The sequence below is a fragment of the Jaculus jaculus genome, chromosome 13 (genome assembly GCF_020740685.1).
Source record: "Jaculus jaculus isolate mJacJac1 chromosome 13, mJacJac1.mat.Y.cur, whole genome shotgun sequence".
NCBI classification, from domain to species: domain Eukaryota; kingdom Metazoa; phylum Chordata; class Mammalia; order Rodentia; family Dipodidae; genus Jaculus; species Jaculus jaculus.
Window position 1 is genome coordinate 70,757,229 of NC_059114.1, and position 25,123 is coordinate 70,782,351.

The 25,123-nt window shown below is 44.7% G+C and overlaps 1 protein-coding gene across 1 annotated transcript in view; it reads right to left on the reverse strand.

Moving 5' to 3' along the window:
* Window positions 1-1,066: 1,066 nt before the first annotated feature.
* The window catches only part of Slc1a3 (solute carrier family 1 member 3), a 113,755-nt gene continuing 89,698 nt past the window's right edge, over window positions 1,067-25,123 (reverse strand). Inside the window, exons 4-10 of the mRNA XM_045132799.1 lie at window positions 24,728-24,932; window positions 21,106-21,148; window positions 17,438-17,730; window positions 14,505-14,738; window positions 13,456-13,650; window positions 6,754-6,888; window positions 1,067-3,426 (exon numbers count right to left, since the gene is read on the reverse strand). Of these exons, the coding sequence (XP_044988734.1) occupies window positions 3,222-3,426; window positions 6,754-6,888; window positions 13,456-13,650; window positions 14,505-14,738; window positions 17,438-17,730; window positions 21,106-21,148; window positions 24,728-24,932 (1,310 nt within the window). The 3' untranslated portion in view covers window positions 1,067-3,221. The remainder of the gene's footprint in view (window positions 3,427-6,753; window positions 6,889-13,455; window positions 13,651-14,504; window positions 14,739-17,437; window positions 17,731-21,105; window positions 21,149-24,727; window positions 24,933-25,123) is intronic.

Genomic DNA, 25,123 nt, shown 5'->3' on the forward strand with positions numbered 1-25,123 from the left:
GCATGTCTGGAGTTTGTCTGCAGTGGCTGGAGGCACTGGTGTGCTCATTCTCTCTCTCTGCCAAATAAATATATAAATAAAAATAAAAATATTTAAATAGCAGCCTAGAAGTTCCTCACCTCCTTTCACAAATGATAGTAGGAGGAGGCAAATATACCTAATCTGAAGGACAGACAGGAAATCATTTTCTTGGTAATTCTCTTGGTGGTGTTACTGTTTTCTAACCCAATATGAAAATAATTCCATTTATCTGAGAAACTGGAGTCTGGCCTCGGTAGGTATTGCAGTCAGCTTTGCATTGCTGGTAGAAATCACCCAACCAAGAGCAGCTTGTGTGAAAAAAGAGGTTTATTTTGGCTTACATGCTCAAGGGGGAAGCTCCATGATGGCAGGGAAAACGATGGCATGAGCAGAGGGTGGACATCACCCCCTGGCCAACATAAGATAGACCATAGCAACAGGTGAGTGTGCCAAAAACACTGGCAAGGGGAAACTGGCTATAACACCCATAAACCTGCCCCCCGACAATACACTCCCTCCAGCAGGTGTTAATTCCCAAATCTCCATCAGCTGGGAACTAGCATTCAGAACACCTAAGTTTATGGGGGTCACCTGAATCAAACCACCACAGAAAGGCAAGTGCAAGCTGTTACAGCAAAGTGGTCCCTTCATCTGCTCCTGCTTGACCTTCTGTTTTAGAAATTGTGCAGCAGAGGGCTGGAGAGATGGCTCAGTGGTTAAGGCATTTGCCTGTAAAGCCTGAAGACCCAGTTTCAATTCCCCAGGTCCCACGTAAGCCAGATGCACATCATGGTCCATGCATCTGGAGTTCCTTTGTAGTGTGTGCCCTTTCAAGTAAATAAATAAATACTGAGAAGAAGCTGAGGAACAGAACATGCCATTATGTATTTTCCCTATGGCTGACTCCCTGAGCTGGCATCTGCCAAGATGTTACCATGCTGAATGGCACCCTTCCTCAGCATGCCCAGAGCTCACTGCCATATTTCCATGAAAGGAAATTTCATTTTCCTTTGGGAAACAAGAATAATAACAACATGCAGAGACATTAATGTAAAACTATCTTTGTCTTTATTGAAAATACACCTACAAAGTAATGCTTCCCAGTCCACAATGGGTCCACATGTGTGCGGAGTCTATGATGGACTGATGAGAGGCCACCTAGAGGAACTGCTTTCATAAGAAATGGTTAGTATAAAAAAAAAATCACACCATGTAACAGCATTAATCTGACATGATTAATTTTTGTTCTACTAGTGACATAAAATGACTGCCATGTACATTAACTTTTGTAGTGTATTTCCCAAACAGAGCTCCACGTAAGAATGGTTACTCCATCACAGCCTAACATTACCTTTATATGCATGTAATGCTCAGGATCTCTATGAACAACAACAACAAATCTGTAGTTGTGGATCAGATGATGCATGTATAGATTTTCAGTTTGTTAGCATAATTAAGTCCATTCTTCACCATTTTCGGTCAGAAAGTCAAACATGGCCGGTATTATGTGATGGCTCTCATTGAATGTTTTTGACTAGATCCTCCTTAAGGGATTAAAAAAAAGAAGAAGGAAAAAAAAAAAATCTTCTTTACACCTAGGAGCTGCCTTGCTGGAAAGCAATATCCCTGCTATCTTTTTTTGCAACTTCATTGACGTTACCACCATACTGACTCATCGTCTACCATTTTTTTTTTTTTTTTTAGGGACACAAACAAAACTTAAGTGAATCCCACTGTAGTTGAGAGTTCTGAATGATTTGGTATGTGGAATTCCATACACAAAAAATACCTTTACTTGACGGAAAAAAAAAAAGACCCTCCAGGGCTGAAGAAAAAAAAAAAAACACCTCGTTTCCTTCATTCTAAGAACTGATTAAAAGACAAAAAAAATTCAGATAGGAGACCACCTACCCAGCTCACGGACCTGTCCCAGAGAACTCTTCCATTTGACTTTAAGATATCGAAGAAGTGACATCATATTTCGGTACATAGATTTCTTTGGGGAGTGATTCGGAACTGAAGAGATACAGTGCTCAGGTTAATAAAAAGGTTAAAATGCAGCTCTTTTTAGTCTTCCTTCAAGAAGAGCCATACTCTCAGTGTTTTAAAACCTTCCCTTGATAGCATCAACCATCTTCTAGTCTTTCTCAGCTCTTTATAGTGTTCCATGGAAAGACCATGAGCATACTCACTAGTTGCTAGTCTCCTAAATGTCTAATGGTCATTTGAAGAGTGGTGGGAAGCCTTCTTAAGAGCAGTCCCTCCGTCTTGGGAAGAAGAGATTACTTTTCCTGTTGGGAATAACAAGGCAAAGGGTTTCATGAAAAAAATCCTACTTCCGGAATGGTCTTCCACCTGGCCAGTGTATGACCAACATTTTGGACTCAGGCCCTGGTGAAGCACATACCATCCTGCTCTGGAGAAGAATGTCCACTCTCACTAGTGCCCATTCTGAGAACCCTGTGCCCCATGGAATGGCACTTGTACAGGGTGCTCCAAGTGGAAGTAGAAGGCAGGCTCTTTCAGGATATGGAACAGGAAGTCTGGGTTCTAGCAACCCAGGACGCCCAGAGAAGTCACTCATACTCTGGACAGGGACACTGAGGCCTAGGGATGCAACTCGCCTGAGGTCACATGGAAGTGTCACTTCCTGCCCCTCTTCACAGCTGTGCTGCTTGGGTGAGGACATTGTCCAGCTATTGATAAAGCCAAGGACAGAAGAGAAACTAGAAAACCGCTTCTGCTACCCAGCTGGCAACTGATGGCTGATCATCCAGTTGTCAGGTTTTTAAACTTAAATTCAATTGTGTTCTTATGGAATTTTAAAATTTGAAATTTGATTTAAATCTACCCTTTGTTTACTTTCTTAACTCATAAAACAATCACGTAGGATAATTGTGCCATATAAATTTGTAAGGTAATGATTTTTTTTTTATCCTGATACCTTTCTAGGTAAGACTAATATGAAATGTTTTTTAAAATTTCAAATGATGGTGTGTGTGTGTGTGTGTGTGAAATCTATATATTTTGACTGCTGCAAAGTCCTCCCTTGTGTTTGGATGAATCGTGTCCAAGCCTATTGGATAGGGAGGAAAGAGGAGGAAAGAGGCTCACTGCAGGAATGAGCTTAAGGAGATGGACACATTTCATATGGTTTTCCAACTCTTCAGGAAATGCTCAAGAAAACATTTCTGTGTCGGTTACATCTTGGTTTCACTGTCCACAGGTTTCTCAGTTTCACTGTCCTGGGCAATCAGCTGATAGGGTTTTTTCATTTCGTTCTCTTCAATCACAGAGTTACCCATTTCAACATCTTGGTTCTTCAGTTCATGTCGTGACAAGTGCTCAACAATGCCAGCTCCAAGAGAGTCACCCAGCACGTTGGTGGTGGTTCGGAGGCGGTCCCTGTGGGTGGGGCAGGAAGGAAAGGAAATAGCCCTGTTAACATCACCGGAGTCCATCTTCTGTTGTGAACCGACTGGGGAAGGTTAAGCTCTGTGTGGCGTACCCAGCGACTGTATCACTTCCTGCTAAACGCACAATGCCTATAGTCATTTCTGCTAAAAGTTATAAGGAGGGCTGGAGAGATGGCTTAGCAGTTAAGCGCTTGCCTGTGAAGCCTAAGGACCCCGGTTCGAGGCTCGGTTCCCCAGGTCCCACGTTAGCCAGATGCACAAGGGGGCGCACGCGTCTGGAGTTCGTTTGCAGAGGCTGGAAGCCCTGGTGCACCCATTCTCTCTCTCTCCCCCTCTATCTGTCTTTCTGTGTCTGTCGCTCTCAAACAAACAAACAAACAAACAAATAAATAAATAAATAAATAAGTTATAAAGACATGCGCACAGACGGTGAGGATTGACTTAACTTGTTTTCTTTTTACTTTAATTTTCTCTTTCCTCCAATTCATAAAGTATGGTTCAGAGGCCCCTGGAAGAGGGTAAGGGTATCCTTGAGGTTTAAAAAAATAACTATTGGGGGGGGGTGCTGGAGGGATGGCTTAGTGGTTAAGGTGCTTGCCTGCAAAGCCTAAGGACCCAAGTTTGGCTCCCCCAAACCTAAGCCAGATGCACAAGGTGATGCATATGCATAAGATGATGCCTGTGCACAATGTAGCGCACACCCACAAGATGGTGCACGTGCCTGGAGATGGGTTGCAGTGGCTAGAGGCCCTGGTGTGCAAATTTCCAGCCCCCATAAGTAATAAAAAAAATCTTTCAAATAACTGTTCTGTAATAATAAGATCTCTTTTGTCTCCCTAACTCTCATGTTCTCATGAATTTTTCAGACTACATGATGTGTAATGTCACAGCACACTGAATGCAGAGACAGTTAGGACAACGTCAGCTGTCTGATACTATTCAGTGGACTCACAAAACCTAAAACAGTGCCATTCTTTTCACCAACTTCTTTTTGGGGGGAAGGAATGTAATGATTAGTTTCCACAAAAATATTACTTGTTTCAACATATAATGAATTCATTATTGTAACCTTTAAATACATGAAAAATATTAGACATTTTTATAATGATAAATTTTTAAAAATTTATTTATTCATTTATTTTTATTTATTTATTTATTTGACAGCGACAGAGAGAGAAAGAGAAAGAGAGAGACAGAGAGAGAAAGAATGGGCGCGCCAGGGCCTCCAGCCACTGCAAACGAATTCCAGACACCCAGACACGTGCGCCCCCTTGTGCATCTGGCTAACGTGGGTCCTGGGGAATCGAGCCTTGAACTGGGGTCCTTAAGCTTTACAGGCAAACACTTAACCACTAAGCCATCTCTCCAGCCCTATAATGATAAATTTTAATAGACAGAAACCATGTAGTAGATTAAAAGCTTTTGTAGATAATGTTTATATACAAACATATATATACATATATTTTTTTCCCCATGGTAGGGTCTCACTCTAGCCCAGGCTTACCTGGAATTCACTATGTAGTCTCAGGGTGGCCTTGAACTCATGGCAATCCTCCTACCTCTGCCTCCCAAGTGCTGGGATTAAAGGCGTGCGCCACCACGCCTGGCTGATAAGGATAATTTTTAAGTGCAAATCTCAAAAATCTTGAGAGTGGAAGTTTTTATTGTACTAAAATATTCATTTTGTTTTCTTTCTTTGAGGCATGGTCTCATGGATTCCAGGCTGTCCTCAAATTTGTTATGTAGGGCTATAGAGCTAGCTTAGTGGTTAAGGCACTTGCCTGTGAAGCCTAAGGACCTAGGTTCTATTCTCCAGATCCCAAGGAACCCAGATGCACATGGTGGCACATGCATCTGGAGTTCATTTGCTGTGGCTAGAGGACCTGGCGTGCCCATTCTCTCCCTCTCTTCCTTTCCCTCTCTCTCTAATAAATAAATAAAAATAAAATCTTTTTAAAAAATTGGTATGTAGCTGAGAATGATTTTAAACTTCTATTCCTCCTGCCTATACCTCCCAAGTGCAAGGATTACAGGCCTTCAACACCATGCATGGTTCTTATAGTGGTGAGGATTGAACCCAGGGCTTCCTGAGCACTTTATCAACTGAGCTGTATCTCCAGCCCCAAAAGTAGTGGTGTTAATTGAGTGCTGCCGCAGAGCCAGACAGAGGGCTCAGCACGTTCATATGGTAATGTTATTGCAATTGATCCTCCCGGTATCTGTGGGAGGCAGAAGACATGGGCGTCTGTTTTACAGAGGTGGAAACCAATGCTAGTGACATGCCTGGTCCCTTGGCCTTAGTGCCCACCTTGTGCTTGTCCTTGTCACAGTGTTCCAGTGAGGTGATGACCCGTGGACCCCAGCATTCATGTGCTGTGGGCACCTGCTTTGGGACAAATTTACCAAAAGCAGAAGGGAACTTAAAGAGAGAGACAAAGGACAGAGCATGTCTCCTGGGAGGGTGACGGAAGAGTGCACCAAGACTCCCCTAGGTTAGAGTGTGAGGATGCATGGGGTACAGTTCTTGGAAATTTCCCCAGAGCCCCAAATGGATTCCACTTAATGCTGTCTGTCTGCAGGGCTGGTTCCCCGCCCCGCGCGGTGCAGACGGGAACATCTGCCCTGCATTACAGCGTTGGAACGGGAGGAAGTGCCTGAGCCAGCATGTGGGGTCCGCAGCATCGTTCCAGCTGCTGGGCGATGGACGTGTTGTGCAATCCACAGAGGGCCTGGCTGATTTATGGTGGCTTTGCAGACAGCAGGTTTCCCAACTCCGAGATGCTTTATGGAGTGGGAAGGAGAGCAGCCACATGTGCCCCACAGCCCTAGAGGGGAGGGACTCTGCATGGCTTCTCAGCCTGGCTCTCCAGAGAAGCGCCAGGGTCAGGCCACGAGGACAACTTAGTTGCAAGCCAAGCAGCCCCTTTACTTAGCGTGTTCTTGAGTTTTTAAAAAATATTTTATTATTTATTTATTTATTTGACAGAGAGAGACAGAGAGAGAGAGAGAGAGAGAGAGAGAGAGAGAGAGAGAGAGAGAGAGAGAGAGAAGGAGGGAGAGAGAATGGGCGCTCCAGGGCCTCCAGCCACTGCAAACGAACTCCAGACACATGTGCCTCCTTGAGCATCTGGCTAACGCGGGTCTTGGGGAATTGAACCTGGGTCCTTTCCCTTTCCTGGCAAATGCCTTAACCGCTAAGCCATTCCCTGCAGCCCCTTCTTGAGTTCTTTAAGCACGTGTGCCAGGCTGCTTGCCACCCTAGAATAATGTGAGGAGTGGAGCTGTTAGGAGCTGGGAACGATTGGGGGATACTCACAAGAACCAGTCCACAGCGATGATGAGCGTGATGTCGTCTGTGGGCAGGCCCACGGATGTCAGCACGATGACCATGGTGACCAGGCCCGCCTGAGGGATCCCTGCTGCCCCGATGCTTGCAGCCGTGGCTGTGATGCTGTGGGAACAGGTAACACTTACAAATACTCTCACTGGGGAGCTTCCTGCAAGCGCACATGTCCCAGCGCCCTGTCAGGTCCCTGATGCTGCAGCTAGATGATCAGCAGAGGAGCAAACACTTCAGAGATCTGGAAATGAGCTACAGAATCAACGCACAAACACACCACCTAAGATCCATCGTGTACTTGTTATTTACTTTTAATTTCTTTGTTTGTTTATTTATTTGAAAGTGACAGGCAGAGACAGAAAGAGGCAGAGAGGGACAGAGAGAGAGAGAGAATGGGTGCACCAGGGTCTCCAGCCACTCCAAACAAACTACGGATGCATGGGCCCCCTAGTGTGGGTCCTGGGGAATGGAACCTCCAACCAGGGTCCTCAGGCTTCACAGACAAGCGCTTAACTGCTAAGCCATCTCTCTAGCCCCAGTTTTTTGATTTTTTAAAATTTCTTTAATATTTTATTTATTTGCAAGTAGAGAGACAGATAGATGGGAAGAGAGAGAAAGAGAGAGAGAGAGGTGGGGAAGTGGGGGTACGGGCATGCTAGGATGTCCAGCCACTGCCAACAAACCCTAGGTGCATGTGACATTGTGCATCTGGCTTACATGGGTACTGGGGATTTGAACTCCACTCGTTATGCCTTTTTTTTTTTTAAGGTAGGGTCTTGCTCTAGCTCAGGCTGACCTGGAATTCACTATGTACTCTCAGGGTGGCCTTGAACTCATGGTGATCCTCTTACCTTTGCCTCCTAAGTGATGGGATTAAAGGTGTGCACCACCACACTTGGCTTAGTACAGCTTTTTTGTTTTTCTGAGGTAGGGTCTCACTCTAGCCCAGGCTGACCTGGCATTCACTATGGAGGGTGACCTCAAACTCATGGCAATCCCCCTACTTCTGCTTCCTGAGTGCTGGGATTAAAGGCATACAACACCATGCCCAGCTTACTATAGCTACTTAAAAAAAAATTACTTCTTTGTTTATTTTTATATATTTATTTCAGAGCGACAGAAAAAGAAAGAGGCAGAAAGATAGAGAAAGAATGGGCGTGCCAGGGCCTCCAGCCACTGCAAACAAACTCCAGACACATGCGTCCCCTTGTGTATCTCTGGCTAATGTGGGTCCTGGGGAATCGAGCCTCGAACCGGGGTCCTTAGGCTTCACAGGCAAGCACTTAACCACTAAGCCATCTCTCCAGCCCTACAGCTGCTTTTAAATGAAGGAACTGGTAGCTATATTCTTTTCTATGTTCTTGAAAACATTTTGTAAGGTCCAAGAGGCTGGGGGGGTGGGTGGGTATTGCTTAGTGGTAGAGCGCTTGCCTAGCATGTGGACCCCAAGCACTGCAAAGTAACTCACAGGTGAACTTGAGCATTTAAAATGCAATGGTTGGGCTGGAGAGATGGCTTAGCGGTTAAGCGCTTGCCTGTGAAGCCTGAGGACCCCGGTTCAAGGCTCGATTCCCCAGGACCCATGTTAGCCAGATGCACAAGGAGGCGCACGCATCTGGAGTTCGTTTGCAGTGGCTGGAGGCCCTGGCGTGCCCATTCTCTCCCTCTCTCTCCCTCTTTCTCTGTCTGTCGCTCTCAAATAAATAAATAAAAATTTTAAAAAATGCAATGGTTAAGCTGGGCGTGGTGCACACGCCTTTAGTCCCACCACTTGAGAAGTAGAGGTAGGAGGATGGCCATGAGTTCGAGGCCAGCCTGAGACTACATAGTGAATTCCAGGTCAGCCTGGGCTAGAGTGAGACCCTACCTCAAAACACAAAAAAATAAAAAATAAGTAAAAAATAAAAGCAAATAAAATGCAATACTTCCAGTAATGATTTTCATCTAATAATTCCCCTACTAACGTGGAAGACTAACAAGACTGAATTCATATAATTAATGTGGTCAGAAAAAAATTTTAATTTATGAATTCAAAAGCAAAATGACTTGTGAACAAAGTTCTATAGCACTGCGTTTTTTTTCTGGCTTTTTTTTTTTTAAATTTTTGGTTTTTCGAGGTAGGGTCTCACTCTGGTCCAGGCTGACCTGGAATTAACTCTGTAGTCTCAGGGTGGCCTTGAACTCACGGCGATTCTCCTACCTCCGCCTCCCGAGTGCTGGGATTAAAGGCATGCGCCACCATGCCCGGCTTTTGCACTGCGTTTTTTTATATGTGTGGAGTTGGTGTGGACTCTGCTTGCATGTCTGTTACTCATCTGAGATCGTTTGTTACGTATCTGTTTGATAGCATGATATCAGGAATGTGAAACTGCTTTATGAATAGTATGATACTGGCTAGATCTAGTACAGATAAAGTCATGAGTCTGGGTGCAAATGCTCATGGCGCCCCACAATGTTCCCCTTTTATACTAGCATGTCTAGCTGCTATATGGTCACTGAGTGCTGAATCAGAAGGCATAGATAGATGTGAATGGCCAACTTGTGGTTTCCCTTCTTTCCACTGGGTGAAATTTGGAGGTGGTGATGAACCACCCTGAACCACCTGGATAAGAGAAATACACAGGGACGCTAGAACAGCAGCCTTGCTTTCTGATACTGTGGGTGCCTGTCAGCCTTCAGGGCTTTGTGGGGCAGAGCCAAAATTTATTTTTTGCCTTGTTTGGGTCATTATCATTAGTTTAAACTCTCACATGCAGATGGATCTTTTTCCTAATTCAAAGCTTTTCAGTCAATATGCCAAGGCATGCCCAAGAACAGGCTACAGGTGACTGAGACGTTGATCTTCCGGACTCCCCTGTGGTGAGATTGGACCAGGGGCTCCAAGGACCTTGGGTTAGTCCATGACCCTTGGCCACAATTAACTTAATTTTATTATTCTAGTGCACCCCACAACCATCACCCCTTTTCCATAGTACACAATATGAAAACAGAACATGTTTCTAAATAAATGTAGCACAAAAATGTGGAGTAACTGATAGACACTAAAAGAGACCATAAAACCTACACGGGACATAAGTCTGGATTTGATCATGGTCTGGGAGGAGAAGCTGTCAAAGCCGTTTTGCAGAGGTTGTTGGGGGAAATCTGAAGCTAGATTGGATATGCTGCAATTCTTTTCTTATTTTTACTAGCATGTGTAGAAGAATAACTCTTGTTCTTAGATGTCTCCTGAACCATGTACCAGTGAGCTAAAACGTCATGATGAGAGAGAAGAAAGAATGGAAAAACATTAACCATTTTAGATCCAAGTGGAGGATGTCTATTGCAATATTGTTTCACTGTTTTTGTATATATAGGATGACTTTTCTAATAAAAGTCTGATAAGAAAAATGAAAACAATCTGTGGTGATTTGATTCAGGTGTCTCCCATAAAATTAGGTGTTCTGAGTGCTTGGTTCCCAGCTGATGGAGATTTGGGAATTAATGCGTCCTGGAGGGAGTGTATTGTTGGGGGTGGGCCTATGGGTGTTATAGCCAGTTTCCCCTTGCCAGCGTTTGGCACATTCTCCTGTTGCAATGGTCCATCTTATGTTGGCCAGGGGGTGATGTCCACCCTCTGCTCATACCATCATTTTCCCTTGCCATTGTGGAGCTTCCCCTCGAACTGGTAAGCCAAAATAAACCTTTTTTTTTTTTTTTTTCCCCCACAAGCTGTTCTTGGTTGGGTGATTTCTACCAGCAATGCGAACCTGACTGCAACAGTAAAGTGGAATTGCTGCTAAATGCCTGAATGTGCGGCTTTGGCCTTTTGGAGCTGATTTTCAAGAGGAATGTGGAAGGATTTGAAACCTTGACCTAAGAGATGTCTTGCAGTGCTGTAAGTAGAGCTTGATGGACTATTCTGATCAGAGTTGAAAGACCTGAATGCAGTAAGAACTATGGACTGTGAGGTTTGGCTTATGAAGGTGAAAAAAAGCTTTGCTTGGATTGGGTTAGCAGTTTGTGTGAGAAGCTTGCTGTTATGTCCGTGTCCTGAGAAGTTGTGCAGGGTTGCTTTGCATAGAAATGAACTGGTGTGAGCAGAGGGGTATGGCACAGAAAGAAAAATCTCTGGGCAAATTGCTGCCTGTTCAGTTGCAATTGAGAAATTACAACCTTTGAGAATGGGCCAGCTGACTTGCACTGGGGCAACAGGAAGAATGTAGTCTCTTTTGAAGGGGCCTGAGTGTTCAAGAAGTGTCCTGTTCTTCAAAGTCTGCTTTATTCCCCCCTGGATTAACAAATTGGCACCCTCCTGTTATTGTAGAGTACAAGAAATGCAGGAAAGAGAGGGTCATTGAGTTTGCAACATGCTCTTGTGTTTTGGAAATGGGCAGTGGGAAGCAGGTTTGCTGGATGCCTGCATGGAGACCCCATGGGGCCATGAGGATGAACCATGGCTTGCAGTGGAGACCCAGTGGAGATGCCGGGACCTCGAGATGGCTGCTAAGGAAAGCTGCCGGCCCCAGTGAAGTTTTCCAGAACTATGAATAGCCTAGCTGGAGGGGTGGAATTGGAATACCAGAGACTTGTTGCTGGTTAGAATTATTGGACTTGGAGATTTGTCATTGACTAGAGTTGTTGGACTTGAAGCTACAGAGTTTGATGTTTGCCCTGGTTGTTTTAAATCTTGTATTGGTTGAATATTTCTTTGCTATGACCAATGCTATCTTTTGCAGTGTGAATGTTTATTCTGTGCCATTATGGGTTTTTTTTGGGGGGGTCTTTTTGGTATTATGGCTCAGTTAAAAGACCTTGGACTATGGGGATGTTTGAACATCATTGGAATTGTAAAAACTATGGGGACTTTTAAAGTTCGATGAATGCATTGGATTTTATTTCATGTATGGCTATCAGTTTATGGGGGCCAAGGGCGGGATGTGGTGGTTTGATTCAGGTGTCTGCCATAAACTTAGGTATTTTGAATTCTAGGTTCCCTAGCTGATGGGAATTGAAATAAAAGCCTCCTGGAGGTGGTGTATTGTTGGGGGTGGGCTTATGGTGTTATAGCCAGCTCCCCCTTGCTAGTGTTTGGCACACTTTCCTGTTCCTGTTGTCCACCTTATGTGGGTCAGGGGGTGATGTCCACCCTCTGCTCATGCCATCGTTTTCCTCTGCCATTGTAGAGCTTCCCCTCGAACCTGTAACCTGACTGCAACACAATCTGATTTGTTTTGATTTCTAATATACATTGTTAATAATAATTAAAACCCAAGCCCACAACAATGAAGAGCCATTCTGGATAAGGAGGCTTAAAGTCTCCCATTGCTGGCAGACTTATTTGCTCCTTGAATATAGTCATTTTCAGTAGATTAAAGGGTGCAGAGGGTTGTATATGTGTGTGCATGCACACACATACAGGCTATCTTTGGATGGGTACCAAACTAACTGGCTGTAACACTATTTGCCACCGCAGAAGGAAGCAAGGAAGCAAAGAGATTGACAAAAGGTGTGGAAAGGAAAATTATTTTGCACTCGATATTTCAAACATAGTAGAGAAATTCTCTACAAAATTAAGTTTTGAACCTTACTTGTGTGATAAACATTTATCTCATATTGCCTAAAAGTTAACTCAAGAGAAAAAGTTTATGTAGTTATTTATTTATTTGAGAGAAAGAGGGAGGGTGAGAGAGAGAGAAAGAGAGAGAGAGAGAGAGAGAGAGAGAGAGAGAGAGAGAGAGAGAGAATGAGGAAGAGAGAGTGAGAAAGGGTACACCAGGGCCTTCAGCCATTGCAAAAGAACTCCGGGAGTATGCACCACCATGTGCATCTGGCTTACATGGGTACTGGAGAATTGAAGCTGAGACCTTTGGCTTTGCAGGCAAATACCTTAACCTCTAAGCCATCTCTCCAGCTCCATCTAGTTTTTCATAAGAAAAGTTCCTTCAAGGGCTGGAGAGATGGCTTAGTGGTTAAGCACTTGCCTGTGAAGCCTAAGGACCCTGGTTCGCGGCTCGATTCCCCAGGACCCACGTTAGCCAGATGCACAAGGGGGCGCATGCATCTGGAGTTTGTTTGCAATGGCTGGAGGCCCTGGCGTGCCCATTCTCTCTGTCTCTCTGCCTCTTTCTCTCTCTGTCGCTCTCAACTAACTAAATAAAAATGAATAAAAAAATTTAAAAAAAAGAAAAGTTCCTTCAAAACCAAAGCATGAACAAAGGTCACCTACATAAAGGCATGGAATGAAATGTAGTTGCTAGGTTTACTTGTACCGAATATTCTTCTGTATAATTTGACTTCAGAATATTCACATACGAAATGACAAGCTGATTAAATGCACAAGTCTAAAACCAAACTTTTTCTCCCACAGCCCCAAACCCCTGTTTATGCATGATTCCCCTTCCCAAGCAATTTCCTTGTACAACACTGATCTTGCTCTCATTTGTTAAAACCATCCTAGGGCTGGAGAGATGACTTAGCAGTTAAGGCGTAAAGCTGAGAGATCCAGGTTCAATTCCCCAGGACCCACATAAGCCAGATGTGCAGGGTGGTGCATGCATCTGGAGTTCCTTTGCATTGGCTGGAGGCCCTGGTGTGCCCATTCTCTCTGTCTCTTTCATTCTCCTCAAATAAATAAATAAAAACCAAATATTAAAAAAAATTCTTAAGAGAATACTGAGCAGAACTATTTCTTTGTACCTGATTGTGATAATCTGTCCAAAGTTCAGGTCAAAGTTGTTAACTTGAGCGATGAAAATGGCAGCCAATGCCTCATAGAGTGCAGTGCCGTCCATGTTAATGGTGGCCCCCACCGGGAGCACAAATCTGGTGACACGTTTGTCCACGCCGTTGTTCTCTTCCAGGCACTTGAAGGTGATGGGCAGAGTGGCAGAACTGAAAATGACACAACAGGACCTATCAGCTGACCATCTTCCTAGAAATTCTGTGTTTGGCCTTTTGGACAGACAGTTCCTTCCTCTCCTTCTCCCATGTTCTGACTTAAAGGGAACTAAGTCAACACGTGTCTCAGTGGGGGAGAGGGCTCCAGATCAGTGTGGTGCCTTCACGCAGGGTCACTTGGCACTTGTCCTGTGCCTGGCTTCCCCTGAGGCATCACTTGTGATGACTATTCCCACACCACAACAGCCTGTGCCAAGTCACTCTGCCATTTCTCTACTTCTCCCCCAGGCAGATGTCAACTGGAAGATGTGGATGCCAGTGGTTAAGGAAAGGGCGTGGGACTTCCCTTTTGCATCCCTCACCCAGCAGTGTATGAAGACAGCCATTCCCCGAATCCCAAGCGGATGGCCTCAGCACCACAGGTAAAAATGTCGGGCTGGAGGGATGGCTTGGCGGTTAAGGTGTTTGCCTGCAGAGCCAAAGGACCCCGGTTCTATTTCCTAGGACCCACTTAAGAACAAAGGGGTGCATGTACCTGGAGTTGGAGTTCATTTGCAGTGGCTTCAGGCCCTGGTGTGCCCATTCCCTCTCTTTCTTTGCCCCCCTCTATCTCTCTCTCAAGTAAATAAATAAATAAAAATTTAAAAAAATGTCAATTAGATACTCTGAGTTTTAAAACTCAGAACAAAGTACTTCAACTTACCTCCAACATGAGAGGCTCAAGGCGGCCTCGAACTCATGGCAACCCTCCTACCTCTGCCTCCCAAGTGCCAGGATTAAAGGCGTGTGCCCCCACACCCGGCTTAGACACATTTTGATTTTAGGAGTATGCACCCATATGTACAAACCTTGAGGAGGTCCCCAGAGCTGTAATGAGCGCTTGCAGCAACCCTCCAATGAAGACCCAGGGGTTCTTCCGGGTTACCAGAAAGTAGAGGAGCGGCAGGACAATGACAGCATGAATGAGGAGGCCCACAATGACCGTCACTGTGTACATGGCAAGCTGGCCCCCAATCACCCCCATGTCTTCCATCTCAACGATCTTGCCTGCGATCAGGAAGAGGATGCCCAGAGGTGCATACCTATGGAGAAACAGCAAACACAGCCATGGGAGTCGGGATTCCTGCAGGTCATTGGCATGTGAATTACCAAGTAGAGAGAGAAAAAAGACCATAAAATAAAATAAAATAAAGGGTTTCTAAATCTCTACCCAGGAGACTATCAACACTCGTAAGAAACTATTAATTTCTCTTTTCCAAATATTGCCAAATTGGGTTTGTCTTTCACTCAGAATTGCCCGAGGACACATTTCCTCCTCCATTTTCTTTTCTTTCTTTATTTATTTGAGAGTGACAGACACAAAGAGAAAGACAGATAGAGGGAGAGAGAAAGAATGGGCGCGCCAGGACTTCCAGCCTCTGCAAACGAACTCCAGACACGTGCGCCCCCTTGTGCATCTGGCTAACGTGGGACCTGGGGAACCGAGCCTCGAACTGGGGTCCTTAGGCTTCACAGGCAAGTGCTTAACCACTAAGCCATCTCTCCAGCCCTCCTCCTCCATTTTCTTAAGCCAGTTCTCTCATCATACTGGGGGTCACTTTTCTAGTCTTCAGATGCCACCCATCCATTCTTTTGCCTCTTGACCCCTGCTCAGTTCCTGAGTCATATCAATGCCAACATTTGGGCGCATTTTCCTTGGATCAGCCTGCTTCCCAAGCCAGACCCTCCTGCACACCACGCCCGGTTAGTGTTTCTGATCGGCAGTCAGCGTCTCTTACCCTAGGGCCTCTTTGTGACTTTCTCTCTTTGCCACATATCACTGAAAACAGTACTTAGTATTTTCCTTTAAATAATCTATTTTACTTAATTTATTTTCAAAGAAAATTTTGTGTCATTGTATAAACTGAAAACCACTACCATTTGCTACAAATCAGAAGCTCTAAAATGAATTCAGAGCTATTAAAAATCTTAATGTATGGGACGGAGGGGCTGCATAGAGGTTAAAGGTGCTTGCTTGCAAAACCTGATGGCCTGGGTTCGAATCCCTAGGACCCATATAAAGCCAGACACACAAAGTGGCACATGCATCTGGAGCTCATTTGCAGTGGCAAGAGGCCCTGGCATGCCCATCTTGTCTTTCTCTTTCTGTGCCTGCAAATAAATAAATAAAAATATTGAAAAAAAATAATACTGTGTGTGGATCTACTGGTACAATTAGGCTGTAGGTGTTCTAAGTGAGTAATTATCCACAGGCTGCTAGTCACATTTGTAAAGTTTCCCCTCGCAGACTCTGAGAATGAGCAACTGATCAGGCAATGACTTATACAGACTGAAACAACCGTGCCTATTCAAAGGCCCTGCTGCCCGACTTCAGCTCCCTTTGTGAGATGTGCACACTGAGCTACAAGCGAACACAAGGCCAGAGCCAGAGAAGCCAGTCACTCTTAAGGAGCGGGACCTGCTGGGAACTGCGGAGGACTTACTGCAACTTGAATAACACAATGCCTCTTTCAAAAGTCCTTTAAAAATGCAGGCCAGGAAACCGTAGAAATACCTGTTCTCCGAAACGTAATAATTCAATTTTGAATGTGTAGGCGAGTGTACGGCTAGGAAAGCTCTCTCTGAGGTTCATTCAGTGGCCTTTGAATGGACTTCTTTCATAAAAGAGGTGGAAGGTGGGGGCATTCTAATAATATAAAGATAAATGTCCACTTTCAGTCCTGCCAGGGTTTCAAAGGGGCCCTCCAATTGGAGGCTCCTGTGGGGGGAACCACATTATGACCCGTCTTTGTGCCCAAGTTCACATTCATCTTGTGCAAACTCCTCAAAACTGGATTTCTCTGGGCTTCGGGAGCACGAGTGAAAAAGGACAATTTTAATCACGTTGGTAAGTGAGTGCTTTTCTTAGCAATCGATGCCTTCCTGCCCCAGGTGCCAAGGAGGACTCTGGATATTAAAAATCAAGGATAAAAGAAAAAGCAACCCCCATATGAGGCCTATAGCAAGCAAAGGGCTCTCTCCCTCCTGGGGAGAGTTTACTTTCCAAGGTCAGCGTTTCTATTTGGGTTTAGTCTTTCCCTTTGTCTCCTGCTCTGAACTTTATTAAAGGAAGTTCTGTTATAAATCGTGGCTTAGTATTCCATAATTCTTCCCATGAGCCTCCTGTACATTGCAGGAATCTGCCACGTACAGATCTTTCTCAGGGCTCAGAGAAGGGAAACGACATTTTTCCTCATGATCTGGGGTGTCTGTGTTTGCTTTTCCCTCTACTGGGAAAGTTCTTCTCCTGGTCCTTTGTGGGACTGGCTCTTTTTATTCACTTTGGTCTTAGAAAAAAGGAGGTACTGAAGAGACCTTTTAGGCCTTCTTTTCCATCCCTTGATATTCCATGTTACTTTTTTCATAGTATTTGTGACTCAAGAATATGACACATTTGTTTGCTTATTTGCTGCCTGTACCTCTTAAGAGTGTATAAGATGGGGCGTTCTTGTCTTCTCTCTCTCCTGGGGCATCTATAGTGCATGACACTCCAACCTTATCATATAGTAGACACTCAATGACTATATATAAAGTGGGTGGATGGGGTCAAAGGAAGTCAACTTATTAAGAGAGGCTTTACAGATAGGTTCAAGGCCTCTGAGGTCCCAGAAAACTCATTGCAGTTTCCAGAGTGAGATCATTACAATTGCTCTTCTGACTCAGTGATCTTTCTCAGCACAGAACCCATGCTGATGGCAGTAAGCATTCTGTACAGAGCTACCGAGCGCATGAAGATACATACCACATGATCACTGCTACCAATCTCATGATGGCTTCATTAAGCGAATCGAAGAAATCTCTCAGGGCTTGTCCCTGCTCCTTCATGTTCCCAATCACAAACCCGAAGCACATGGAGAACACAACTAGTCCCAGGGCATTGACCCCATTTACAGATCCTGGGATGGGAACCATCTCCTCTCGGATGCGGGTCAGCGTCTCCATGGCCTCCGACACATTGTTGATCACGGCATCCACAAGCGTTTCATTGGACTCGATGGGAACTTTAAAGCTTCTCTTCTCATAGTTGGTTTTAAACTTAAATAAAATAAAAAGCACAGGAGGAATTAAGTAAGTTTTATTCTTTCCTTTACACTTCGCTACTGTCCAACTTTCCTTTAGTGATACATGGTATTTTGTATTGAGAGGATAGTGCTAGAGAAAATATTTGTCTGATATCTATCTGTCTGTCTGTCTGTCTGTCTATCTATCTATCCATCCATCCATCCAGTGGTAAACCCCTGTTTTACAAGGCAGGCACACACACACACACAAATATATAACAAATTGCAATAAGAAAGAGGTAAGTGGTTAAAGATATACTAAACATACACTTTATTTCCCCCCTCAGTGCTTTTGTTTTCCTCTGAGACCTTAATAAAACGATAATGGGTCATAAACCCAAAATATTCAATAAGTGCTTTTAGGATCATGGGCAGATCACCTAACACCCTTTCTTTCACACGTGGCATCTGTGATGCCAGGGTAACTGTTCTGGATTCACCTCCCAGTATTTCACAATGCTCAAATTAAGCATCATATATGAGAATGTCTCATAAAATGCAAAGGACTCTATTCATATCGGCCAAAGGTACTCAGTGAAAATATCCTTCAGAATTAGATCTGGCTGAAAACCTCAGAGGATACTAAAAAAAAAAAAAAAATCCCCCAACCAATGAGTCTTTCAGTCCTTCCTGATGCTATAGGTTTTTATTATTAGGTTCCTGCTTAATAATTATGAATGATGGTACCCTACATTCTCCAAGTCTGTATTATCATTTCTCTCCTAATTCAAGGCATGATTCCCCCCCCCCCCCCCCCCCCGTAGCTTCTACAGAGATGCCCCGGGGAGGAGACGCTGAGAAGGTGTGAAACAATGGAGAACATCACTCTACAACAGAACGAGAGGGGACGCCTAGCCTTGACAGCGCCAGTCAAGCATCACTTACTGGAATAGCCTGCAGGTATTGACTGGCTCTAGAGTCCAGGGAAGAAAGCATGGTGAGACATGGCTGGCCTGGCCATCTTTCTTTTTTTGTTTGGTTTTGTTTTTTGAGGTAGGGTCTCACTCTAGCTCAGGCTGAGCTGAAATTCACTCTGTAGTCTCAGGGTGGCCTCAAACTCACGGCGATCCTCCTACCTCTGCCTCCCAAGTGCTGGGCTTAAAGGCGTGCGCCACCACACCTGGCTATCTATGGCCATCTTTTTGCCACAAATAAGCAGGGGCTTTTCTGATCTATTGGAAAACCACTGTGCCCAAATAAGGACACTGCAGTTGGCAATAGTGTGGCCATATCACAGACAATCACTGGATGGCTGTTAATCTTAAACAGCACAGAAAATTCAACTCTGGTAACTCAAAACTCTTTACTCTCAGGCATTTAAGCAGTTTCTGGCTTTCCCAGGGCAGATTTTCAGTCCTGATCATCCTTTCTTATGCTTCCTGCTCTTTCCCCTTAAGACTCAGTTTTATCACCTGCTCAGAAGATGCAACCTTATTTGCATCCTGATTCAAGCCAAATAGATCTGGGGGGTGATACCTAACTCCTATAAATGTGATACCAAACTAAACACAGTAAATCCGCAAGATTCAGCACTTTTCCCATCAGAAAGAACTCAAAGTCAGTGTTTTGATATCACCTGTGCCAGATGGTCAATAAATGGCCTTGTGTGCTGGGGTTGGCTGGTTGGATTGAAAGAGCTTTATCATTTATGTTTATTGTACTTTAAGGTTTATTTTATTTTATTTTAGACAGAGTGAGTGAGCAAGCGAGAGAGACAGAGAGAGAGAATTGGCACACCAGGGCCTCAGACACTACAATTGAACTCCAGATGCTTGCACCACCTAGTGGGCATGTGCGACCGTGCACTTGCCTCACCTTTGTGAGTCTGGCTTATGTGGGATCTGGAGAGTCGAAGATAAGTCCTTAGGCTTTGCAGGCAAGTGCCTCAACCGCTAAGCCATCTCTCCAGCCTTATTGTACTTTCTGAACAAAGAAATTTAGAGTTTGGTTGCCTAGGATTTTTGTAGAAGGATTTTCTCTGAATCTTACAATGTACTTTCATATCTCCTATTACAAATAGTCAATCTTTTTTTTTTTTTTTTGGTTTTTCGAGGTAGGGTCTCACTCTTGGAATTTACTCTGTATTCTCAGGTGACCTCGAACTCACTGCTATCCTCCTACCTCTGCCTCCTGAGTGCTGGGATTAAAAGTGTGTGCCATCATACCCGGCTCTCAATCATTTTTTAAGGGGAAAACAAAGGAGGTCTTAATGTATAAAACCCAGTTCTCCATGAGGTCAGGGTTTTGTTTTGTTTGTTCATAGGTCCCAGGCAGAGAGGCTAGAGTACTCACACCAGCCGGAGAGGTGTTTGGGAGCTACTATTCTGTCTACAATGTCTGTTTCCTTTTTCATATTTGGGCAACAAAACTTTATAGTCAAGTGAGGTTAGCATGACTTATTTTTATTTATTTGAGAGACAGAGAGAGAATGGGCACACCAGGGTCTTCAGCCACTGCAAACAAACTCCAGATGCATGTGCCCCCTTGTGCATCTGCCTTTCATGGGGTCCTGGAGAACTGAACCTGGGTCCTTTGGCTTTGCAGGCAAAGGTCTTAACCGCTAAGCCATCTCTCTAGCCCAACTTACTGATTTTTTTGTTCCTGAAGAGAAGAAGATATTTTTATCCACTATGCATAGAGCCAAGAGCTACTTGGATATGAGGCTGAAAGGCACCAGATCTCTATAGCCTCTGGGTAGGAGTCTTAGTCATCACCGGGTGCTGCTTTCTAGGAAGCAACACAGAGTAGCAGGAAGAGGACAGAAATATAAGTCAGCACACTGGGTCTGAGTCTGGGCCTCCACTGACCGCTTGTGAGCATTTGTGCCTGTTACATAACCCTCGGTTCTCATAGATGAGGTGAGGTATTCATGTGAGGACTACGTAACACGTCAGTACTTGATATGTCATACTCTGTGGTAGGCACTCCATAAAGGATGATGTGCCTCTCCTTTAGGATCCCTAAGGGCCTTCCCTTAGTAGATGTTTCATAGGTAGGTCAATGATTTTTTTTAAGTTAAACCTAAGTACCAGAATATTCTCTCTACTTTTCATTAAGGCAAATTTATTTGACACATGTCATTTAAATTGGAGTCTGTTTGCTTTGGTGGGCTTTTTGCACGTGAGTGATGGGGAATGGGACATAGGAAGGGCCTTTTGCTCAGTCATTAATACAAGGTAAGAGTCACCCATCCCCAAAGTTATACAGAAAGTCCTGGTGCTTTCTACTTGGTTGACAAGAAAAGTATTTGCTATTGTAGAGAAATGGGAAGGGCAGGGAAAATGGGTCCCCATGGTTTGGTTTCCAAAGAGGAACTATAAAGGTGAGTTAGTGTGTGTAGAGTGTTTACCTGTTTAAAGCAGGCTTCTACCAGATTTGGAGGGAACATGTTCCTGCAAAGAAAATAGTAGTCACTTGAAAATTTTCCCAAATGATAACTTTGTCCCTTAAATACTGTTTCATGGCATCAAAAGTAAAGATGCATTGAACCAAACAGCAAATGGAAAAAAAGAAAGATTTTGGTGGATTTCGTGACTTGAAATGGAACATATGTTTATTCCTAGATGTGGCCCACATAATTTATATTTTTCAAGGAAATCCAAACTTTCCCTCAACTATCCTCTTTTCAGTCTATGGTATTACTCATTTAGTTAATTTGACATCAAACCCTGCTCCTAAGAAAAGTCAGTGAGAACAAAAATGCTTTTTCCTTAATGGCAGCATGGCTGACCAAGGTATTATTCCATGGTGGTCGTTTTGCCACGGGGGTCAGGGGAGAGGCTTCGGGGGCAAATGTTTTGAATCAAAAGCCATAGGTGGGCTGTGGAATTTTCTTCTCTAAAACCTTTCAGAAAGATAGGACACTAACACTGAATTGTAGAGTTTCCAGGGCTCTTAGGTGGTCAATGGGGACAGATGGCCCACAGTATCTGAACTTGAGGCCTCTGTGACAGGGTTTGTCACCTCCTCGGAGACTGTCCAAGTAATGTTTGAGTTCCTTGTGGGGAAGGATAAACACTCTGGCTGGGGAGTATGACAGTGGCTAAGTCATAGCACTCACTTATGTCTCAGCTGACTTCTGGTAAAGAACAGAGGAGATTAAACCGTTATCAGGGCTCCAAGACAGAAGACTAGAAGGAGAAGAGATGAACCAGATAAACTGTGCTGAGCCTGAGATTCTAGAGTTTATACTTAAGGTTACAAACTCTTACTCATCTCTTCCTACTATCTAGATCACCCTAGTCCCTTTTCCTACCCATCTGAGGCTTATGGATTGTTTTCTATGATAGAAGCAAACAGTCAAAGAGGTCATAGGATAAATACTCAAGGCAAACATGTGGGTAGGGCAGGATATTTATTCATAAGCTTAGCACTGGGGTAAAGAAGGGTAGAAACTCACCATGCTCTGACGGACCAACCAGGCTGGGGATGACAAGATCCCAATTCTTCAAACAAAGGTAAAAATTACAAAGACAAAATAATATTCCTAATATTCCTAATTCAAGCTAGCCAAGGGCAAAGCTCATGGAAACACAGTAAAAAAGCTTTCATTCATTGCATAAATCCATTACTAATAAAAAAAAATCATAGTTATCGGCTACAACATGGTAGGAAATACTTTTGTGGGCTGGAGAGATGGGTCAGGTGTTACGTGGACTTCCTACACAAGCATGAGGGCCCGAGATGGCGTGAGGTGGAGTTTAAATCTCCAGATCACATATAAAACAGCTGGGGGTGGCCAGTGCACCTGTAACCCCAGTCCTAGAGGGGAGCAGAGACCTGAGACTCTGAAGAGCCCTGCAAGCTCTGGGGAGACTTTGGCTCAAAACAAGACCAGGGCCAGGCGTGGTGGCGCACACCTTTAATCCCAGCATTCGGGAGGCAGACGCAGGAGGATGGCTGTGATTTCGAGGCCACCCTGAGAATACAGAGTGAATTCCAGCTCAGCCTGTGCTAGAGTGAGACCCTACCTTGAAAACCCAACGAAACAAAACAACAAAAAGGACCAGGTGCAACAGGACACCTGATGGATGTTCTACTCCAGCCACTGCAGGCAAGCAACCCCCGACACAGGTGAGGGTATGGGGTACCACAAGGGCACACTTATGTCCACACACTTCACACACACACACACACACACACACACACACACACACAAAGGCAAGCAAAAAAAAAAAAAGTAAAAATATCAAAAGGAAACATTTTATGGCAGGTGTTACCATTAGGTCATTGTGGTTGACACTCTGAAAAGGTTTTCAAGAAAAGGTCCCATGAAGTGGGTGGGGCTAACAGGCAGATGGTGCAAAGACATCATGGTGGGGATGGAGAGGTGCTGCTAAGGAGACCCTCTGTCCCCCAAATCTCTCTGGACTCTAAGGGCCATAGACACACTCCTTGGGATGGTGGGCAGCATCAGTCCCTTGATGATCAGTGGAAAAGCCCTGCAGAGGAGCATCCAGTACAGGCCAGCGAGGCCGTTGGTAGGTCAGTGGCAAAGAAGGGAGGAAACGGTTAAGTTCTGAAGGGACAGGCTGGGTGAGGTGACCTGGTGGGGGAGTGCAAAGCAGATAGGACTTAGAGGCTTGTGCTGGAATATCTTCCCTTTGCCTGCCTAGATGCACCCTGCTTTCTGCCTGAGTCTTGGGAGATGACACTCAGGGAATTCAGCGTCTAGGTTTGCCTGCCTTCTGGCTCCCTTGGGGTTTGTGTAGTGCACGCACTGACAACCCGCAGGGCAGTCAAAGGAAGAAGTCCAGCGCACGTCCTTGTGGCCCCTTTGAGGCCCTTCTCTGAGACATGTCTCACATGGCTGCAACTCCTTCTGGGCTCCAGTCACACTAGCTCTCTTTCTGTGTCCCTTCATAGCCAGGGGTGGTCACAAAGTCGCTACCTACCCTTGACAAGTCTCCTAGTGTCTGATGGCTCCTTGGAGTCCCATCAGCCTATGTGCACCTTGAAAGCCTACTTTGGAGTGCCTTGTCTTTTCATCAGTTTAGAGAATAGGGACTTGTTACTGGCTGGCTTCAAACTTTGATTTTCCTGCCTCGACCTCCCAAGTGCTGGGAGTATAGGTGTGTACCACCATGCCCAGCTTCAGTGTTCCTTCTGGCTACATATCATGCTTTTTTTTTTTTTTTGGTTTTTCGAGTTAGGGTCTCGCTGTAGCCCAGGCTGACCTGGAATTCACTACGGAGTCTCAGGGTAGCCTCGAACTCACGGCAATCCTCATACCTCTGCCTCCCCAGTGCTGGGATTAACATATCATGCATTTTGTTAAGATGTCACTGATGCCAGGGAAGGTGCATGGAGAGAGAAAAAGTATGAAAGTGCCCACATCAAGCTTATATCTTTCTTCACAGTTCTGTGTAAGGCCAACACTCCTTATTTTTTCTTCCAGTGTTAGATAGAATACATTTTTAATCACTGTCACCCCTCAGTCTTTTATTACTGATCTGCCAAATCCTTCCTTCACAAATAATGCAAACGGAAAACCTTGGGTGAGGAATGATCCGATTCATGTCCCTGCTGACCCATGTTGCTCTGTGTAACGGGCAATGGCACAGATCACTGACTAGATTATGGTCCAACGAGCAGGCCATACTTGACTAATAAACGATCCTCAGAGAGCAGGACTCGAGAAAAGAGTGTTAAGATTATCAGCATTCCAAAGGCAAACTGTACGGTGGGGAGGGTTTGGTGACGGGAGCCTGAATCTGAGCACAGCGCTCACAAGATCACCTCTTGTTCTTCTCACCTCTTTCACAAGAGATCAGAAAAAGACAGATCCTTACTTCCACTTCTGTGAGAAAGAAGTAAAGACGTGTGCCCTTTCCTTTCAAGGCTGGTTTGGTCAGGTACCTCTTCCTGGCTGGCGGGGGGGGAGGGCGGAGGGGGGTTGATTAGCTTTCCAAATTAAGAGGGATCAGAGGGTGGTTAGGACATAGCCCAGGCACGGGTTTGCAAGGACATACCTGATTAAATCCAGGAAGGCATCTGCAGCAGTCACTTGTACAATTTTGCCTTCTCTGTGCATGTTTTCCTTGGTGCCCTTCCCGGGGTGGATGATGATGACAATGATTATGCCAATCACCACAGCAATGATGGTGGTCGTCATGTAATAGACTACTGCTCGCATTCCCATCTTCCCCGAGGCCTTACTATCTAGGGCCGCCATTCCTGGTGAAGGGAAACAGAAGATGTTCAGCAAGTCAGTCCAAGGGATTGATTTTTTTTCCCCCCCAGTGGAAGACATCATGAAAAACATTTCCTTCTTCCCTTATCCTCCAAAACATATAGTATGAGGGATTTGGCCCCACATTTAAACAGGAGATCACACACAAAAAAGATAATGACCTGGGCTGGAGAGA